Here is a 22,476-nt window from a genome sequence, read left to right as displayed (position 1 = left end):
ATTCATAACCGATCTGGGAATGCACAAAACCCTGTCCAAAGAAGAAGCTAGATGATCTTCAAACCCCAGAATATTGTACACTGGAGGCAGCTAGTGAATTCTCAGCAGTGAGGTGTGGGAGGAAGTTTCAGGAAGACATTCTGTGAGAATGTGAGTAGTCTAGTACTTTTAGGAAGGGATTTTGAGGACTGGGGAAATATGTCACCAAGTTTTAGGTTGTGGAGGGTATAGCTTTTCATTAATTAGTTTTGTCGAGCCCTTACTGTGTTTGTGCTCGGGTTTCAGTTGTAGGGAGTTCATATAGTTCATATAGGCTGAGGTCAGTACACTGATGGTTTACTTGTGGTTGCCTTGAGGTGATTAGAAACATCTATCCAATGGACCATGCACCTTAACCACAGACAAAACATCCTTCCAAAGCCGGGCGGTGGTGGCGCACACCTTTAATCCTAGCACTCGGGAGGCAGAGGCAGACAGATCTCTGTGAGTTCGAGGCCAGCCTGGTCTACAAGAGCTAGTTCCAGGACAGGCTCCAAAGCCACAGAGAAACTCTGTCTCAAAAAAACAAAAAAACAAAAACAAAAAAAAAACAAACAAAAAACATCCTTCCAGGATTAAATTGGATGGACGGGTGAAGTGGTGGGGAGACTATAGGTAGATATTACCCTATTTACATTCTGGTTTCCTAAGTTCCAGTTAAGGCTGTTTGGAAATGATGTTGCAAAGTTCCTCTAGGAGAATTAAAGGAAAACATTCAGAGTTAGTTAGCTCATTAAATGGAAGTCATTTCTTAAGCAAAGGCAAACAAAGTCATCTAAAGATAATCTTGTGAGATGTTTATTACATTGCTTGTGTTTTTGTTCTTTTTGTTTTTGCTGCTGCTTGTACTTTAATCAGGATTGTCAGAACTAGCTGCTGTTCTGAGATAGTCATAAACATCAAATTTTGTGAGCTGTCACAATTAGATTGTCAGCATACTCTAGGAACTTTTCTAGTAGTTGATCATTTGGTGATGGTTCGTTTATGTATGATTCATTAGTTCCCAGGAGTAGTAAACAGAGCCTTGAGAAACTGTGCATATGTGCCATACAATGACTTATCTGACTTGTGTAGAAAACTTTGTTTCTATGGCTGTTCACTTAACTGAATACAGATACTTGACTCAGGTCCACTCTCAAAGTGATTTTTTTTTCTTTCTAATTTTTTGAGACTAGGTCTCACTTTTTGCTCTGGTTAGCATGGAACTTGCTAGGTAAATCAAACTGGCTTAGAACTCACAGAGACCTGCCAGCCTGTATCTCTTGATTTCTGGGATTAATGAAAGGGGTGTGCTACCACATCCAGCCTCTAAAAGAGAATTCTATTTTCATTTTGTATACCTTTTGCAGATGTTCTAATCAGTGTTTTCTTCAAACTCAAATGAGCTATTTTAGAGTGCCCATGTGGTCTTCCCGCTTTTACTTTGTTTCTCCTTTAGTTTACTCACCCACAGTCTCTTTTCAGTTTCTTATGTTCTCTTTAAACAAAACTGATCTGTGCCAGACATGGTGACTCCCACACTAGGGAGGCAGAAGCAGGAGCATCAGCAGTTCAAGGCTATCCTCAGGTATATGGCAGGTATAGCCTCCCCAGCCAGGACTATAGGGGACACTGTCTCAAAAAGAATATGAAAGTCAGGGCCAGGGGAATGGCTCAGTGGCTCCAGGCTTGCCACCAAGCCTGGCTACCTGAATTTGTTCCCCATCACCAATTGGTGAGAATTGGCTCCCATTAGTTGTCCCATTAGTTCCACTTCAAATGCTCAACAACCATATGACAGTCCCCTTCCAAATAAACAATTAAACATAATAAAATCTTAAACACAAAAAGATCTTACCTCTCTTTTCATAAAATTTTATAATTTTATATTATGTGTATGGATGTTTTGCTCGCCTGTATGTTTTGTGCACCACATGCATGCCTGATGTGGGAAGGGCCAGAAGAGGAGATTAGATCCTCTGAACTGAACTTAAAATGGTTGTGAGTCACCCTACAGGGATTGGGAATTGAACCTAGGTCCTCTGGGAGAGCAGCCTGTGCTCTTAATCACTGGTACATCTCTCCAGCCCCACCTTTTCTGTTAACACCCTCCCCTTCCAACTTCTGTGGTATATTCCAAATAACCTTGACATGTGAAAGAGTTTACATTGAAACTTGTTTCTGGCCTCTTGTTGATTGCTCCCCTGTCTTCTCACTAACTGTTCTTGTATCCAACATGCTTCTACCTTGACTTTGTCCCTGCAAAGCCATTTCTCTGCATGACTAAGGAGCTTTTCTTCTGATAGCTTGCCATCGCAGAGGGTTTTTCAGAAAGCCTGTGAAGCAGGAGCTTTTCTTGTTTTATTCAGTGCAGTCTCTATCCCTAGGCTTGAAGACCTTGCACTTGTTGATCACCCCTTAAGCTGCTTGGGACCTGAGGGTATAACTCCATGGTTGAGCATGTATTGAGTATGCTCTCAGCATAGATGAAGTACTTAGCACCCAAACTGTTTGCTTGGGTAAATCTGTAGTCTCTTGTCATATGTGCTGGCTTTGGCTTTGTCAACTTGACACAAATTTACTTTAGACATATCTGGGAAGGGGCAGTTTCACTTGAGTAATTCCCTCCATCATACTGACCTGTAGGCAAGTCTGTTGTGTATTTTTTTTTTTTTTTTTGATTGATGGTTTATTTGGGAGGGACCAGATCACTGTGGGCAGTGGCCATCTCTCAGCAGGTATTCTTGGGTTGTATAAAAAGCAGACTGAGCAATTCATGGGGAACAAGCCAGTAAGTAGCGTCCCTGCATAGCTTCTGCTTCAGTTCCTACCTCCAGGTGTTTGCTTTGGCATCTCTCAACAAACTGTGATGGGGAATATGGAAGCCAAATAAACGTTTTGCTTCCCAAGATGGTTTTGGTCAAGTTGTTTTATCACAGCAATAGAAAGCAAACTAAGGGGTTGGAGAGATGGCTCAACAGTTAAGAGCACTGACTATTTTTCCAGGGGACTTGGGTTCAATTCCCAGCACCTACATGACAGCTCATAACTGTCTGTAACTAGTTCCTAGGGATCCAACACCCATGACAAAACACCAATGCATATAAAATAAAATAAAAATAAATTTTAGAAAAGCAAACTAAGACATTATATAAATTGGTGGGTTCAGTTACATAAATTACATAACTCTGAAAAATATCTTTTTTTCTTTCTCTCTCTCTCTCTTTTTTTTTTTTTTGGTGGTGCAGGGGGGTTTTGAGACAGGGTTTCATTGTAGCTTTGGAACTTGTCCTCGACCTAGCTCTTGTAGACCAGTTCTTATAGAACTCACAGAGATCCACCTGCCTCTGCCTCTCGAGTGCTGGGATTAAAGGTGTGCGCCGCCACCGCCCGACTTGACCAAGGCAATTAATTGGGGTTTGCTAACAGTTTCAGAATCCATTACCATCATGGCGAGGAGCATAGTGATAGGCAGGCAGGTGCTGGAGCAGTAGCTGAGAACACTGTACCGTGATCCACAAACAGCGAGAACCTGTGCCTGGCGTGGGCATACTTCCTCCAACAAGGCCATACTTTTTTTTTTTTCCCAGACAGGTTTTCTCTGTAGCTTTGGAGCCTGTCCTGGAACTTGCTCTGGTAGACCAGTTTGGCCTCGAACTCACAGAGTTCCTCCTGCCTCTGCCTCCTGAGTACTGGGATTAAAGGCGTGTGCTATCACCGCCCAGCAAGGCTATACTTCTTAATTCTTGTAATCCTTTTAAACAGTTCCACTTCCTGATGGCTAAGCATTCAAATGATCTTATGGGGTCATCCTTGCTAAATCACAACCACTTTTTTCTAGCACATTTAAGTCTTAGCAAATAAAGTGTAATTCTTTCTTTTCTTTTCTTTTTTTTTTTTTTCTTTTCGAGACAGGGTTTCTCTGTCCTGGAACTAGCTCTTGTAGACCAGGCTCATCTCAAACTCACAGAGATCCGCCTGCCTCTGCCTCCCGAGTGCTAGGATTAAAGGCGTGCACCACCACCGCCCGGCTTTTTTCTTTCTTTCTTTCTTTTTTTTTTTTTTTTTGTTGTAAAGTGTAATTCTTGAGCTGGAGATGTAGAGTGCTTGCCTTGGGGTCCATTCCCAGCACAATATTTTTTGAGATTATAATATAATTACAACATTTCTCCCTTCCTCCTTCTAAAGCCCCCCATATACTCTTCCCTACTCTCTCTTCAAATTTATGACCTATTTTTCATTGTTATTGTGTACATGTATATACATGTACATACACACGTGTGTATACACACATACATACACATATATATTCCTAAATATAACCTGTTCAGTTTGTGTAATGTTACTTGTGTGTATGTTTTCTGGACTGACTGTTTGACACTAGATAGTCAATTGATGTTTTCTTCCCTGGAGAAGACCATCTCTCCCAGCTTTCCTCAGTTGCCTATAGTTCTTTGTGTAGGATTGAGACTTGTAGGCTTTTCCCAGTTCACTTGGGTCTATTCATTGATGTTATCCTTGTTCAGCTCACATTTGGGCAGTCTGTTCTTGAGGCTTTGTGGGTGTAACTTCTGATAATTACTAGGAGACACAACCTCAGCAAATTCCCTGATCCTCTGGCTCTAACAATTCTCTCTGCTCCCCTCTTCCACAATGTTCCCTGAGCCTTAGATGCCGGAGTGTTTTATAAATGTATCTCTTGGGACTGGGCACCACAATTCTGCAATTTTATTGGCTGTGATTTTCTGTAGTGGTCTCTGTTGTAAAGAGAAGTTTTCTTGGAGAGGGGTGAAGACTACACTTATCTATGGGTAAGGACAAATTCTTAGGAATTTGCCGTTTTAGTAAACTGTGGTTGTTGATTCTCCTCTGATAACCATGCTTTCACTAGAATTGAGTAGTTAACTGGGTTCCACTACCAGGCATGGTTTACCTTTTATTAAGTGAGTCTTAAATCCAATTAGAGAGCTGTTGCTGTTGGTTAATGCCAACGTATTCATGCCGCTACTATACCCTTAAGATTAGCTTGCCATGTTGCTTGATGGAGAAATTATTTTTATTCTTACGTTTTGTAGTGTTTTGCCTGCATGTACATATCATGTACGTATCATGTGTATGTCTCGTGCCTGAGGAAGTTGAAAGAGGGCATTGAATACCCTGGAACTGTAATTAAAAGATACTTGTGAGCAAGAATTGAATCTCGGTTCTCTTTAAGACTAGCCAATGCAGGGTTGGAGAGATGGCTCAATGCTTAAGAGCACTCACTGGCTGTTCTTCCAGAGGACTGAGGTTCAATTCCCAGAACCCAGGCAGCTCACAACTATTTATAACTTCAGTTCCAGGGGATATGACTCCCTCACACCAATGTACATGAAATAAAATTAAATAAATTATGGGCTGTAGAAATGGCTCAGCAGTTAAGGGCACTGACTGCTCTTCCAGAGGACCTGAGTTCAATCCCCAGCATCCACATCATAGCTAACAACTGTCTCTAACTTCAAGATCTGAACCCTCACAGAGATACACATGCAGGCAAAATACTAACACAAGTAAAATAAAAATAAGTAATATTATTTAAAAGAAAAAGACCAACCAGTGCTCTTAATGACTGAGTCATTGCTTCAGACCCCATAAAATGAAATTTAAAAAGTAAATAAGTGGTTTGATACATAGTTGGTTATAGGCTTTTACTAATTCAGTGAAATTTGGTCAGGAAACTACTTCAGACAATTGAATAATAAGGTGAAGACATTTTACACTGGCCATTTACTGGCCAGCGTAATAACTGCTAGCCACATACGGCCACTTGAGCTTAAAATTAAATGTCGTTAAATACTTAGTACCTGGGCACATTAGGCACATTCTAAGTGCTCAGCCGTAGTGTGGCTAGTGGCTCCCCAAGATAGACAGACAGATCAGTAGAATATTGTGCTACACAGAAAGTTCTGTTGGTGAACACTGTTCTAGAAAGTGTTTTGTTAGCATAGACTGGTAAAACTGGGAACAAAGAAACTCCACATTTGAAGTACATCTCTACTCATTCAACATAGGTCCCAGACCATTGATAACTAATTAATCTCATCCATTGATGTCTGAGGCATCACCCCCTTTTTACCATCTCTCCTTATCTCTACTGTGACCTTGTTTTCAAGAAGAGATGGGAGAAAGAAAAGAAAGGGTGGGGTATGGTAGCACACCTTTAGTTCTAGCACCCTGGAGGCAGAGGCCAGCCTGGTCTGTCTATAGAATCTCACTCAGACAGGCAGAGTGATATGATGAAAACCTACCTGCAGAAAAATTAATTAAATAAATAAAGACCATATCTTAAGGAAGAATACATGAGCTTATTTACTTATTTATCTTAAAGAATTTCCTTTAGTAAATGAAATTGTAAGGTAGTTTATGAGGTGTATTTTTTGGGGTTAGGGATAAGCATTCATAAGGTTAAACCCATGATCACATTGTGGCCCTAAATAAAGAGAATATGATGTTTTTAACATCCTTGTTGAAATATCTTGACAAAAAAGTATCTCTGTAGGAAAAAAAAACAGAAAAAGAAAGTTTTGTTTTGTTTATTGAGACAGTGTTTCTCTGTGTAACCCTGGCTGTCCTGGAACTCATTCAACAGGCTGGTTTCAAATTCAAAGATCCACCTGCCTCTGCCTCTGAAGTGCTGGGTGTGCCCCACCACCACCTAGCTTTGAAATTTGCTTTTATTGCTTGTGTGAAGTGTAAACTAGATTCTAGTATGATGGATGGGCCTCTAAATTTTTTTTTCTATCCTGCCTCAGTACCTACCCGTTGTATGACATAGAGTCTGTGTATTTCCCATGCTGGTGTAGAGATCTCTGTGCTCAGTATTTTCCCCTTGGAGGAAATTGTTTTTTCTTGGCTCTTTAGTCTTGAGTCACTAAGAAGAGCTCTTCAGAGTCAGTGACCTAAGTCTAACCCAAGGTGCTGTCATTTTAAATTCAACTTTTCTAAACCACGTTCATTGTGAGTTTTTTTGTTTTTGTTTGTTTGTTTGTTTGTTTGTTTTTGTCAATAGGTGGTGGTGGTGGACACCTTTAATCTTTGCACTCAACTTGATGTCTGAGTTTGAGGCCAGCCTGGTCTACAGAGTGAGATCCAGGACAATCAGGGGTACATAAAGAAACCCTGTCTCAAAAAACCACAAACAAACAAAATAAAACAAAAAGTATTGTTTTCCTTTAGGCAGCAATTTAAAAGAAATATAGTTTGGAGGCCGGAGTGATGCCTCATCAGTCAAGAGCAAAATAAATACATTTTTTTAAAAAAAGAATATTTGTAAGAAAAAATGTTACTGTTGTCATCTTGTAAGTGCTTTTCAAGTTTATTTTCCTGGGATTTTGATTTATACCTCAGTCTGGATGGGCATCCAGTTCTTTACTCCAGGCATTTATTGAATCTAGAAGAGGTGAAAAAACAGCCACATATATACATACATGTGTGTATATGTATGAAGATCAAGGTATATTAGCATTTAAACACATATCTTAAAATGTTTTTTTCTAATTATGAAAGCAGGATATATTTGTTATAAAATAACAATCCAAAAGTGCAAAGAAAAATCCTTCTTAGTAAGACTTGCTATTTGGTAGTATTTAATTTGCCTTTTATTCTCCATGTATGTGGCTATTCATTAAATTGGAATTATAAAGCATTTAGTCTTATTATTCTGCTTACTTAACTGTTTTTATAGTGTGTGTGTGTGTGTGTGTGTGTGTGCGCGCGCGCGCGCACATGTAAATGTTCAAGACCATGCTACGTGAGAGAGTGGAAGTCAGAGGACAACTCAAGGGAGTTAGTTCTTTCCTTCCACCATGTGGGTCCTGGGGGATCAAACTCAAGTTGTCAGGCTCAGCAGCAAGCACTTTTGTCTGTTGAGCCATCTCACTGGGCCTCTTCTTTTCAATTGCATTTTTAATTTTTATTTTGTATGTGTAAATGTGCATAGGAACACGCATGTCAAAATGTGTGTGATGGAGGTCAGAGAACAATTTATAGGAGTGGGTTTTCTCCTGTCATGTCAGTTCTAGGAGTTGAGCTCAGGTCCTCAGACTTCACAGTAAGTACTTTTATTTGCTGATCCATCTTGCCAACACACAAAGTTATTTGTTTCTCTCAGATAATATAGAAATAGTAGACCATATGGCTAGATAGTGGTAAATGAGATTTGCCTTCCAACTGCCATGTAAACATTCTTTGTTTGCCTTGCAGAGGAGGTGGCCAAGTTGGAGAAGCATTTGATGCTTCTTCGGCAAGAGTATGTCAAGCTGCAGAAGAAACTGGCAGAGACGGAGAAAAGATGCACACTTTTGGCTGCGCAGGCAAACAAGGAGAGTAGCAGTGAGTCCTTCATCAGCCGCTTGCTGGCAATAGTGGCAGGGCTCTATGAGCAGGAACAGTACAGGTGAGCTCCTGGAACCAGAACTGTACCTTTTGCTTCATCCCTAGCCACTTGACACGGTAGAGTGTCTTCTCATTCTCTCTTATTTTGCACTCCTCAGAACTGACACGGGGACTTTGCGTATATGCTACACGGGGACTTTGCGTATATGCTAGACAAGTGCTGTGCTGCTGAGCTTTGTCCTCAGCTCTTTTGTCACCTTGTCCTGAAACAGGTCTCACTAGGGTGGCCAGGCTGCCGTTGCATTTGTGATTTTCCTGTTTGAGTCTCTCAGGTAGACAGGATTAGACCTACCTGCGTTACTAGGCCTGGATTCTCATTCATTTTCTTGCCAAATTTATTTCTCTAGAATCAAAATTATCAGCACTGAGTCACATGTGGTAGCTCACACTTGTAATCTCAGTACTAAGGAGACTGAGAGGAAGATTATCATGAGTTTGAGGCCAGCCTCAGCTACATAGTGAGATCCAGTCCAATGTGAGTATCTTTGACTGAGTCCTTATCTCATAAAACAAAAATAAAAGCTGGGCTGATATCAGTAAGGTATATGAGGACCCGAGTGTGATCCAAAGAACCCATGTGAAAAAATTTGGGCCTCATGGCAAGCACTTAAAATCCCAGTACAAGGGGAACAGATTTTGGCAGTTTTGGGACTCACTGTCCAGCAAGCCTAACCTAAGTGGTTGTGTTCGAGGCCAGTGAAGACCCAGTAACGCGTAGATAGCACCAAAGGTTGTCCTATGGCTTCTGTATGCACACTATCTGCTCAAATCAACATCAAACCAATGAAAAAGATGAGCAAGATCCCTTTGTTCCTCAAAATGTCAGTCTTTGTTAGAACCCTGTATGCTACTTGCTAGCACTTTGATCTCAAACTACGACATTAGGTTCCTGATCTGTATAACAAAGGATGATCACTAGTACTCAATTTAGGGTTGGAGTAAAGATTAAGTCATACATGTTAAAACACTTCGAATAGTGGGCACATACCAAGGATTGATTATTAGCAGTAGTATTTATTTATTTTGTTTGTTTGAGATACAGTTTCACTGTGTAGCCCTGGCTGACTTGGAAGCTGCCTGGCTGACTTGGAAGCTGCTGTGTAAACCAGGCTGGTTGAATGCAGCAATCTTCCTCCTTCCTGAATATTAGAAAAAAAGGCATGTGCTACTATTCCTAGCTATTTATTTATTTTTGCAACAAGGTCTTTGGTAGCCCAGGATGTCCTAGAACTTGGTTGTGGTCATGAATAACCTTAAAGTTTTGATCCTCTTCCCACTGCCTCTCCAATGCTGCAGTTTGGCTGAGTGTCACATGTTGGCACTTTTCTTTGTTGCCAAGCATGGTCAGCCATATGGCTCAGTCCTGTCAGCACAGTGGGTCATCATGATGTTTCAGTAATTGCCTGGAAGCCTTTTTTCCTTAAAAATTGACATGGCACCCCCCCTCCTTTTTTTTTTTTTTTTTTTTTTTTTGGTTTTTAGAGACAGGATTTCTCTGTAGCTTTGGAGCCTGTCCTTGAACTCCCTCTGTAGACTAGGCTGGCCTTGAACTCACAGATATCTGCCTGTCTCTGTCTCTGGGATTAAAGGCATGTTCCACCACCACCTGGTACTCTTTGCTTTTTTGAGACAGTGTATTGCCTTGTAGCCCAGATTGATTTGAAACTTGTGATTCATATGCTGAGGTTATATGAAAGTGCCACCCAGCCTCAACCTCTTTTCTTGATGAATGGTTGGATATTAAGTGGCTAATGTTAGGTATCAATGTTTCTGATAGAGACAGGAGTCCAGATATTAGGTTCTATATTCTTGACTGCTTTATGGGAACTGATTTGCTCTCTGTTTAATGTTGCTTGACACTATTATGGAGGAAAGCAATGGCACAGTCGCAGAGCTTTGAGCTGTCCACATTTCTCACTCTGGTGGTTTATTTTGATACATTCTGCATAAAACATCTTATATTTTATGTATGACTATTAATCATCCTACTTAGCTTATAGGTTCACCACAAGAATGCTGTTAAATGTATTTGAGAGTAGATCATTCCGTGGCATTGAAGTAGAAGTTAAAATATTTCTAGCAACATGTAAGCATGGTTCAGCATGTGGAAATATCTTTGATTTATTTTTTGTTTTTCAGATTCATGTTGATAATCATTCCATGTATTTGTCAGGTGGGACTCCTATCTTACCTAGTTATGATGACATTTTTCTTTTTGTATCTTTGGATATTTTCCTCATCAGTGATTTGAAGATTAAGGTTGGGGACAGGCACATCAGTGCTCACAAGTTTGTCCTGGCCGCCCGCAGTGATAGCTGGAGTTTGGCCAACTTGTCTTCCACAGAGGAGCTAGACTTGTCAGGTGAGTCGGACTTCACCAGAACACAGAACTAATGCACAAGATCTCTTAGTAGAAAGTTATAATGTATCACTTTGAAATATCTTTGGTATAATAAAATATTTATCAATTGATGGGAACATGAGCTGTTGAAATAAGATGTCACCCTAAGTTAGTTGTTTAGTTGTTTCTTTTCTCTTTCTTTCTTTCTTTCTTTCTTTCTTTCTTTTTTTTTTTTTTTTTTTGGTTTTTCAAGATAGGGTTTCTTTTTAGATTTGGAGCCTGTCCTGGAATTAGTTCTTGTAGATCAAGCTTCCTCAAACTCACAGAGATCCACCTGCCTCTGCCTCCTGAGTTCTGAGATTAAAGACGTGAGCCATCATCACCTGGCTTTAAATTTTATTTTAATGTATGTGTGTGGGTGTTTTGCATACATTTCTATCTTTGCACCATATGCATGAAGTGCCCAAGGAGGTCAGAAGAGGATGTCAGATTCCTTGGAACTGGAATTACAGATGGTGTTGATCCACCTTGTGGGTGCTGGGAGCAAACAGTGCTCTTAACCACTGAGCTATCTCTCCAGCCTCTGCTTGTTCTTTATGATTACATTTAATCCTTGGATAACAAATCATTAATATTTGAGTATCTATTATGTTCTTATATTTAGAAAATACGAGTATCTTTTAATAAGCTTATTCATTTAAAAACGTTAATGTATGTACTCATATTTTTGAGGTCAGGGAACAAATCTCTGGAGGTCTGGGGATTAATCTCTGGTTGCTAGGTTTGTGTGACAAGTATCTTCATCTTCTGAGTCATCTCTCTAGGCCTGCTTGAAAGATTTACCATGCAAGTGACCCTGGCAAGTTCCACTGCTGGTGGGAACCACAGGCAGGATACAGAATATGCCATACTGACACAGACTGGGTGTAAACGGGAGGAAGAGAGAGACAGAGAGCTGCTTCTTCAGAAGAATGATGGCTGGAGAGAGAGACGGAGGGAGGGAGGGAGGGAGAGAGAGAGAGAGAGAGAGAGAGAGCGCCAAAACCAGCTTGCCCCCATGGGAAGGGAGAGATTGGGAGTGGGCAGAACTTGTGTCTTAATGGGACAGACTACTGTCTGAGTTCATCTTGCCAAGTGTCAGAGAAGGCCAACATAATCCTAACATTTTCTTCTTTTTCTTACCATAAAAAGGTGGGGAATTAAAGGAGATAGTAGGTGGGATAGGGATGGGATACTGGGTTCTTGAGACTGCTTCCTGCTTATTTGTGGGCATCGAAATCTTGGGGGACCTGAGAAAGCTGGGATGCTGTCCATATCCTGGGGTAGCTGGTTACTTATTGCTGTTCAGGCTCTGTGGAACTGTCCGGTGTCTCTCTTGGACTTGTTTGAGGTGAATCCTCTAGTTCAGCTCCCTGGAACTTACTAGAGTTCTTTGAGTTTGTGAAAACATAAATTTTAGACACATTAGCATTTTTACTGTTTATATTCTATACTATTATTTGTTTTGTAGAAACGACAGTATGCTCATGTCAGAAATGATTGTGACAGGTGTTTTTGCACAATGAAAAGTATCCTTAGAAGATGACTAAAGAGAATTTAAATTCTTGATCTTGCAGTATGGTAGTGGTAGTATTTACATTAATAGCTTATCAGAATTTTATTTATTAATGTTAAGACTGTGAACAGCAGCATTATGAGAGTCATCTGATAACTTGCGTTTTTGCACCTTAAACCATTTTCTTATACTCTGAAACGTTCTTGTCCTCAGACCTTTATAACTTGTATTTACACATCTTAAGTACTTTCTTGTACCATGAAACACTTTTTAGATTCTCACATCTTGAGCTTTGCATTTTATTTATTTTATTTATTTATTTATTTATTTATTTATTTATTATTATGTATACAACATTCTACTTCCAGGTATACCCACACACCAGAAGAGGGCACCAGATCTCATTACAGATGGTTGTAAGCCATCATGTGGTTGCTGGGAATTGAACTCATGACCTCTGGAAGAGCAGTCAGTGCTCTTAACCACTGAGCCATCTCTCCAGCCCCTGAGCTTTGCATTTTAAAACACCTTTTATTTAACTATAGTAAGAAGTTATGCTGAAATCTGTTTTGGGAAGTTATTCCTTTTAAACAGACAAACCTCTCAGCCATCAAACTGCATCAAAGTTCTTGAGAAGGATAAATTTTTACCTGAGTTACTGATTTAAAAAGTGACAGAGAACTTACTTGATTGACTACCTAGACAACCACTCCCCAGGGCCCTCCATGGTCTTTGAGGGCAGGGACTTTAAGGCTGTTAGCATGTGGCCTGCCAGGCTTTGGAAGATCTTGTGGTTTAAGATCTGTAGGAAGACCAGCCTACTTTGCCCTGGGCAACCAGGCAGTCAATTACAGTTTCTTGTTGTCTATTGTTTGGAGATATTTAGCAGTTTAGATGAAAGGCAGTTCTTCCCAGTGGTTAGCGCTTTCGCTGGTAGTGAATTACGGATGGACGGTATTCTGTGCCTATCTGTCTTTTGTCTTTGGAGAAAATGGGGTAGTGCCAGGAGCCAACCTGTCTCTCTGTTACAAAAAGCCTTTTAATAATTAAACATTTAAATGCCATATTCACCAGATCTCTGAGCATTTGAGGGCTGTCTGTTGAGTATGTATTAAGTTATGACTACAGTATAGGAAGAACTGGGTCCAAGCTGAGAGGTTGTGGAGGAATGTTTTACTCAGTCTTTTAACTTTTAAACCCAGGTTTTAACTTAGCCAAACAGATTTATACTTGTGAAGGACAAAGAAGTAAAGACTTTTTAAAAAAATATTTATTTATTATGTATACAATATTCTGTCTGTGTGTATGTCTGCGGGCCAGAAGAGGGCACCAGACCCCATTACAGATGGTTGTGAGCCACCATGTGGTTGCTGGGAATTGAACTCAGGACCTTTGGAAGAGCAGGCAATGCTCTTAACCTCTGAGCCATCTCTCCAGCCCGTAAAGACATTTTTTTTTGCAATAGAATTTTAATATTGCCTATTTTAGTTTTTGCATGTGGTGTATGTATATGTCCTTGTAGGTGTGTGTGGATATATGTAGAATTCAGCGGTTGATGCCAATTAACTCAGTCATTCTTCCTGTTGATTGACTGGTTGAAGAGAGGAACTTATCATGTAGCCCTAGCTTGCCAGTAACTCAAGATGTAGACCAGGCTGGCCTTGAACTCAGATACATCTGCCTGTGCTTCTTGAAAGCTAGAACTAAAGGTGTATGGCTACCTTTAATATCTTTTCCTAAAAAATTTTTGCATATATTTTGTGTGTGTGTGTGTGTGTGTGTGTGTGTGTGGTCTGCTCGCAGGGATCAGTTCTCTATACCACGTAGGTTCTAGTTGATTGAACCTACAAGTGTCTTTACTGGCCCACAGTAGTTTTCTGTAACAACAAAGGATTGCTGTGACTATTTAAAATTTTAGTAGGTCTACGCCTGTGTGAAATGGTGAGTGTTAATTTGTTTTACCATGGTAATTCTACTTCCCCTCTAGCCCTTGCCACCTGAACACTCCCAAGCACAAGGCTTATAGGTGTGTGCCACCATGCCCTGCTCACTAGAGTAACTTTTTTAGAAAGGATTTTTTTTCTTTTTTAACTAAAAAATTATTTTTTTAATGTGCTTTGGTATTTGGTGTGCATTTATGGATACACTGAAACGATTTACAGACAATTGTGAGCTACCATGTGGGTGCTGAGAATTAAATCTGGGTCCTCTGGAAGGGTAGCCTATGCTTTTAACCACTAAGCCATCTCTGTAGCCCCAATTTCATTTTTAAAAATTTTTATTTTTTAATTATGTGTATATGTATGTGTATACATACAATTATGCTTATATTCATATATATGGGTATGTGTGTGTATGTATGTATGTACATGATAATGCAGATGTTTTTGAAGGCATCAGATTTTCCTGGAGCTTGAGTAGTAGGGTTGTGAACGACATAATGTGACTTCCGGAAACCTAACTTGGTTCCTCTGCAGTAGTAATATGTGCTCTTAGCGTTGCTACAGCTCTCTAGCCCTATTTATTTTTAGTGTATCTCTGTGTTGGTATGTCCTGTGTGCATGGTACCTGAGTAGGCAGATCTCCCTGAAATTAGAATTAACGTGTGGTTGTGAGTACTGAGAACCAAACTCAGGTGGTCTACAAGAGCAGTATATGCTCTTAACTACTGAGCCATCTACAGCCCCATTATATAGTAATTTTTGTGCATGCATCTCTTTATTTATTTGTATGAGATAACATCTCATTGTGTAAATCAGGCTAACCTGGAACTCAGAGAAGTCTATCTGCTCTAACTTCCAAATGCTAGGATTAAAGGCATGTGCCACCATGTCCAGCTGTATGTGTATCTCCTAATAACATGTTATACACCTTAAACATAAGTATTAAATTTCTTTAAAAAGAATTTTATTAGGGCTGGGAACATGACTCCATGAGTAAGGGTATTTGCCACCAAGCTGGATGATTTGAAGGAAAGAACTCACAAGTTGTACTTTAGTCTCTACATATGCATCATGATATGTATGCTCATTACACACACACACACACACACACACACACACACACAGACACAAGTAAATTAACTTTAAGGAAGGTTTTTAATAGATATATACTGAGTTATTTCTATTGTTGTCTTATGTATATTTATAGCTTATGGCTAAATGTAGAAGTTTTCAAAAGTTTACCTAAAATCGTATTTTGTTAGTATTTGCTTAACTACTCTTGAAAACAAGGCACGAAACAAAGTTTTTATTGAACTCTGTTCTTAGTGACTATTGCAATAAGTTACATGTTACATGGAATCTGTCGGGATATTAAAATAGGATATTGGACTGGGAGTGCTTGCTTAGCATGTGTATTCACATGGGTTTGATCTGAAGACTAGGAGAGAGAACGAGGGTGGAGGGTACGTTTTCAGAAGTGCTTGACTATGAAAGCTCTGCTGAGATGTCTGTTGAGAGGCTCTCCAGTTCAGAAGGTCTGTCTGTCTGTATGTGCTGAGGGCTGAGTGATTAGGATGCATCTCTGCCTCAGAGCTTATCCTCTGGGGGAAGTATATTTCAGGCCAGGGCCATGAATATAACAACGTAGCTGCTCTGTGTGTATGCTGCAGAGGAGATGGGAATTGGGACTTATAGCCAGTTCAGGGTGCCAGGGGTGGCTAACCTTGAACAGTATTGTTCAGGAAAATAGGTGTTGATCCCCTGGATTTAGGAAAACAGATCTTTCATGTTTCTCTTGTTTGGTGTGAACTGTCTTATGATAATTTCTAAGGTTTGACTTGAAACCCTCAATTCTCCTTGTAAGCACAGATAAACACACATAAAAGCAGATGCATGTATCATTCACACCTACAATGGAAATGCCTTTATGGGAGGTCTTTACCAGAAAGGCTCCAGTCTGTATGAATGCACCCAGTGTTGTAGCTTTTCTCTTTAAAAATGCAATCTTCTGAAGCCACATCTCTCTGACTGCCTATAGATTAAAACTAGGATAATTTCCAAGAATTATTTGATTATGAAGTGTCCCTCACAAAATGTATGGTAGTATCTTGACTCCACAGTCACATAGTTTGTAAAACCTAGAAAAGAATAAAAACTTGAGAATTACTCAAATTTGTTAGAAAGATGTTAAGAGTAGGCTACCATCTTTTGATATTCAAGTTGTCAAAAATTGGTAATTCTAGCAGTTGTGAGATTTGTGACAGTACACTTTGGTCAGGGCTACATGAGTCCCTGTTTTATGGCTCAGTGTATATCTGTCTCCACTTAGAGTATGTACTGCAGTTGCTGGATATAATGTTTTGCTTATTACAGTACTGCGGTTTAAACTCAGGGCCTCTCACATGTTAGACAAGCACTCCACCACCACTCCATATACACTTCCACGCTACTTACTTTTATTATGAAGTAGAATCTTGCTATGTTACCCAGATTGACGTGGAGCTCGTGTGTGTGTGTGTGTGTGTGTGTGTGTGTTAGGCTGATCATCTTCTTTTTGTTTTGTTTCTATTTCTCTCCCCCCTCCCCCTTTGTTTTTTGAAACAGGGTTTCTCTGTGTAACAGTCCTAGCTGTCTTGGAACTAGCTCTTGTAGACCAGACTGGCCTTGACCTCACAGAGAGATCCACCAGCCTCTGCCTCCAGAGGGCTGGGATTAAAGGCGTGCATGCTAAGCAATCAATACTAACTGAGTCGCGCATACCTTTAATCCCAGCCCTCGGGAGGCCGAGGCAGGCGGATCTCTGAGTTCCAGGCCAGCCTGGTCTACAAGAGCTAGTTCCAGGACAGGCTCTAGAAACTACAGGGAAACCCTGTCTCGAAAAACAAAAACAAAAAACAGACAAACAAAAAATACTGAGTCATATCCTTAGCACTAGTTTAGATATTTTAAATAATGATTTTTATAGTAAACATTTCCTTTAAGTAACTGTATAGTCTTTAACTTTAAAAAAATATACAAATAATATATTTATTAAATAAAAGTCAAGGTAAAGATTAGCTAAAAGAAAAATTAATCATGAATAAATTGTTGAGTTAATATTCTAGTGTATGTCCTTTTTTGATGGATAGATTATGGATAGACAGAGCTGTATAATTGGATGTATATGCATATACACAATGGTACATTTATACTCATATATAGAGCAAAAGTGATATACAAAATGAATTCTTAGTTCTTTAAACCTCTGTTGGGGAATATTATTTTAAGGTGTGTTACTTTTGTTTATGCTGAATTTGTTTAACTCTGTGAAACTGTGATTCTTTTTTTTTAATGATAGTTTTATTTTATGTGCATTGGTATTTTGCCTGCATGTATATCTGTGTGTGAGTGTCAGATCTGGGAATTACAGGCCGTTGTGAACTGCCCTGTGGGTGCTTGAAATTGAACCCAGGTTCAGCTAGAAGAGCAGTTAGTGCTTTTAGCCACTGAGCCATCTCTCCAGCCCCAAAGCTGTGTTTCTTTGCCTGCCTAAAACACCTGATGGTGCTAATAAGGAGCTGAATGGCCAATAGCGAGGCAGGAGAAAGGATACGTGGGGCTTGGGCAGAGAGTATGAAGCAAAGGAGAAATCTGGAAGGAAAAAAGAAGGACCAAGATAGAACAAGGAGAGGAGGATGTCAAGGGCCAGCCACAGAGTAAAAATAAGATATACAGAAGAAAAGGAAAAAGCCCAGAGTCAAAAAATAGATGTGAAAATTAAGAAAAACTGACAAGAAACAAGCCAAACTAAGGCCAGGCATTCATAACTAAGAAAAAGCCTCCATGTGTCATTTTTTTGAGAGGGAAGGGGGAGTTGAGTGGTAGCCCCCCAAAAGCCAAAAGTAAAATATATTGTCATGAATGTATCTGTGTAGTCTTAATTGCTGCAGATTTGCCATTGCATATATACTATGTTTTTATTACCTTTCTATTGGATTCTTAAGATTTTGTAAGCAAAATATGGTGGCTTGTACCTGTAATCCCATAATTTTGGGAGGTTGAAGCAAGAATATTGCTGTTAGTTCCACATCAGCCTGGGCTACAGAATGAGAGATCTTGTTTCAAAGTAAACAAACATTTTTGTCTCAGTTCTTCATTACTTGTTTGTCTGTCTGTTTTGAGACAGGATTTCTCTGTAGCTTTGGAGCCTGTCCTGGAACTCCCTCTGTAGACCAGGCTGGCCTTGAACTCACAGAGATCTGCCTGCTTCTACCTTCCAAGTACTGATATTAAAGGCAAGTACCACCACCTCCTGGCTTCAGTTTTTTATTACTATTCTCTGTATTTACTCTATTTTTTGTTTAGAATAACAATCTATGTGAGTAATTCTTGTGTTTATTCACTCTTTAAAAATCTTGACTAGAGACTGAAGAGATAGTTCAGTGGTACCCTGGCGGCTCTTCCAAAGAGTCTGGCTTTTATTCCAAGTACTCATACGGTGGGATACAGCCATCTGTAACTCTAGTTCTGGGGATTCAGCGCCCTTTTTGGTCTCCATGGGTACCAAGAATGCAATTGGTGCATAGCCATACTTGCAGGCAAAACACCCATACACATAAAATAAAACCTTCTAATTCCCAGCACCAAAAATAAATGACTAAGAATAAATAAATAAAATCGTGGCTAGTCTGTATTAGGAAATCTGTTGAGTGTGTAGTTAATGCCTTTAATGAGGCAGAGGCAGGCAGATCTCTGTAAGGACAAGGTCAACCTCCTCTACATAGAGAGTTCCAGGACAGATAGGGCTATGTAGAGAGACCCTGTCTCAAAGTGGGGGAAAAGAAATGAAAAATATTCTGAAATTCTCTTATGTCTCAAATATTTACCCAACGAATTTGACCCTATGGTTTAATCATACAAAAACTTTAACATTTTTCTGAAATTGGATGCTGCCTAGACAACTGTCAGCATTTTTAATGGCTGTATTGTTAAGAGGTGTTCCCCAGAGAAGACCACCTGGGCACAGGTGTAAGCAAATAGAAAGTTTTTAATTAGCTGGCCTGTAACTACACTGGGTGTTTGGGACCCAAGTGCATTTCCAAGCATTTCTCGAGGTGGAATTTTAAACACAAAAATACATGTCTTGGGATGACATACCTCAGTTAGTCAGAAGTGGAGTTACAGAAGCCAAAAGTGAGGTTAATAAATTTAGGGACTTTCCTAAAACTATAGGTCTTTGTTCTCTTTTGGCGGGTGTTGGCTGCCTATGTGCTTGGTTCCAGGCCTGAATGATAATTCCATCATGGTGTCAGTTGTGCTAAGGTTTGGGGCCTGTTACAATATATTTCCTTGAGTTAGGTATACCATTATTTACTTCCCTAACCACAGATTTTAGGGTTACTTCTAGAAGACCTAAGTGTGTCGTCTACTTTCTTTTTCTAACTAGATGCGAATCCTGAGGTGGCGATGACCATGCTTCGCTGGATCTATACCGATGAGTTAGAGTTCAGAGAGGATGATGTGTTCCTGACTGAGTTGATGAAACTGGCTAATCGCTTTCAGCTCCAGCTCCTTAGGGAGAGGCAAGTCACAACAGATGTGCCCTGCAAGGTGGTGGCTAAACTTAATTGTGCCAAGCTGTGTGAAAGCAGCTTCTGATACGTGAAGAACTGCCAGGGTTCTGTAAAGGTGATGTGGGAGAGACTGATTTCTCCCTTGCTTTGTGTTACTGCTGGTAAGCTAAATTTTGCCAGTGCTAGTTTGTTGTTCTTTCTTCTGCTGGCTTGTTACCTGAGGCTGTGTGATTGTGTAAACTGACAACTGCATATTAAAGAATAGATTCCAGGGTCCACATTCTTGACTTTGCCTTTCATTCTGTTTTCCTCGACATTTTATTCTGCCTTTGGATAGACATAGCAGATGAAGTTCTTGGTTATATACTCCTTTTTGGAAGCACTTTAGTGCTTACCTTAATCCAGAGTATATGGTTCAGTAGGTTTTGTAGCTAGTATTGATAAGAGCTTACTTCATTGACGTTAACTACTTTTTAGGTCCCAAGGAGCTGTCACAGTATGTTTTTAAAGTGTATTTTCTCTGTTCCTTTCCCAAGTTGGTATTATAGAGTAACAGGGGACAAAATGCTCATTGAACAGTGTCAGGCAGAAATCTTTGTGCACCTGTTGTATCTCTGCCTATTGGTGGCCAGCTTGATTAATGTCTTTTTTAAAAAAATGTAAACATATTTATGTATATATTGTCTTGTCTGCATGCATGCCTGCACACCAGAAAAGGGCATCAGATCTCATTATAGTTGGTTGTATGTAGTGAAAGGAGCTACGGGCTGCGGCCTGGCTCCCGGCTAGCTTTACCCAAAATAATTACATGGAAATTGTATTCATTTAAACATTGCCTGGCCCATTATCTCCAGTCCCTTATTGGCTAACTATTACATATTGATCTAACCCATTGCTAAAAAGCTGTATTGCGACTTGACTGTGGCTTACCATCATGAGTAACCACCATCCATCTTGGGTAGGAGAAACATGGCGTCTGCCTGACTCTGCTTTCTTTGTCCCAGAATTCTGTTCTGTCTACTCCACCCACCTAAAGGCTGGCTTATCAAAAGGCCAAGGCAGTTTCTTTATTAACCAATGAAAGTAACATATAGACAGATGACCCTCCTACATCATTTCCCCCTTTGCTGTTTAAACAAAAAAGAAAGGCTTTCACTTTACCATAGTAAAATTACATACAACAAAACAGTTATCAAGCAAGAATTACAGTTATAATATTTATATCTATTTTATCTTTTATCATAACTAAGGAAAACTATAACTATCCATTTTTCAACTCCATCAAAGACTCCAGAAGGATATATTACCTCAGCAAACAAGAAATAAACAATTTCTAAAACTCTAGAAATGACAGAGACATCTTGCTGCCTGGACAGTCACCCAAAGTTCTTTTGTACCGTTGGGGCATCCATCTTCATCCTACAGGCCCATAGTTTCCAGCAGACATTTCCATGAAGCAGGAAATTTCACAGACAGTTCAGTCACTTTCTTCTGTATCCTGCAGAATGTCGCACAGACTCTTTCATGAATCAGGAACCCCAAAAGACTATCTCACCTTTGTGGTTGCTAGAATTTGAACTTGAGGCCTCTGGAAGTGCAGTCAGTGCACTTAGTTTCTGAGTTAATTTTTCAGCCCGATGTAGTCTTTTTATAGTATTTCATAATTTTGTTTTGTTTTGTTTGGGGGTCTTCTCATTACCCCTTTGCCCCACTTCTCCCCCTTTCTCAGGTTTCTCTGTAACCCTGGCCCTGGCTGTTGATGGAAGTTTTTGTCCTGCCTGGTCTAACAGCCATTCAGTCCCAAATAAACACACAGGAGCTTATATTAATTATACTCTGTTTGGCCTATTGCTCAGGCTTATTACTAACTAGCTTTTAAAACTTAAGTTAACCCATAATTCTTATCAATGTTTAACCACATGGCTTAGTACCTTTTCTCAGTAAGGCATTCTCATCTTGTTTTCTCTATGTCTGACTAGCTACTGCTAACTTCACCCTTCCTTTTCCCAGAATTCTGCTAGTCTGGTTGTCCTGTCTTTACTTCCTGTCTGGGTACTGGCCATTCAGTGTTTTATTAAACCAACACAAGTGATAAATCTTTACAGAGTACAAATCATTATCCCACAGTACCTGTCTGTTCTGGAACTCACTCTGTATACCAGGTCAGCCTCTAATTCACAGAGATCACCTGCCTCTACCTTTTTAGTGCTGGTATTAAATGTGTGTGCCACCATTGCCCGGCTCATAATATTTTTATTTTCATGGGTGCATGAAAAAAAATTGGCTTCTCTCCTGGCTGGTTGAGGGACTAGTTTCAGCCATCAAGATATTCTGTTTATTGCTCTATTGCTCCCACCTAGGAGATCCAAGGGAGACTCGGCTACTAGGAGCTGCTTACTTTGTTTTTTCCTGTGAGAGGGCTTTTCCTCTGGATTGGCCTCCACAGCCCCACAGGAATCCATAGACATTCTTCCCAACTATCTGTAAGTGATCTGGGATTGAGAACTGTTTTAATATCTAAAACTAATTTAAACATAAACAGGTCCAAGCTGTATAGGGCTAGATTATTAACTCAACTAGCTTTAATATTGAGGCCTTCCAGTTAACTATTGTGTTTGCTTAGTAAGTTTATGC

The 22,476-nt window shown here is 39.9% G+C and overlaps 1 protein-coding gene across 3 annotated transcripts in view; it reads left to right on the top strand.

The window, feature by feature from the left end:
- Ankfy1 (ankyrin repeat and FYVE domain containing 1) overlaps positions 1–22,476 on the top strand; it is a 69,551-nt gene that overhangs the window by 1,373 nt on the left and 45,702 nt on the right. Inside the window, exons 2-4 of one of the 3 annotated variants that reach the window (XM_038327625.1) lie at positions 8,260–8,452; positions 10,695–10,813; positions 19,716–19,851. In XM_038327625.1, coding sequence (XP_038183553.1) covers positions 8,260–8,452; positions 10,695–10,813; positions 19,716–19,851 — 448 coding nt within the window. Of the gene's footprint in view, positions 1–8,259; positions 8,453–10,694; positions 10,814–19,715; positions 19,852–22,128; positions 22,326–22,476 lie in introns of those variants that run through there. The other 2 variants (XM_038327626.1, XM_038327627.1) reach the window with 2 other exon arrangements.

The sequence above is a fragment of the Arvicola amphibius genome, chromosome 4, assembly GCF_903992535.2.
Source record: "Arvicola amphibius chromosome 4, mArvAmp1.2, whole genome shotgun sequence".
In the NCBI taxonomy this organism is placed as follows: Eukaryota; Metazoa; Chordata; class Mammalia; order Rodentia; family Cricetidae; genus Arvicola; species Arvicola amphibius.
Note: the sequence above shows the minus strand (reverse complement) of the source record. Positions and strands in the feature narration are given on the sequence as shown.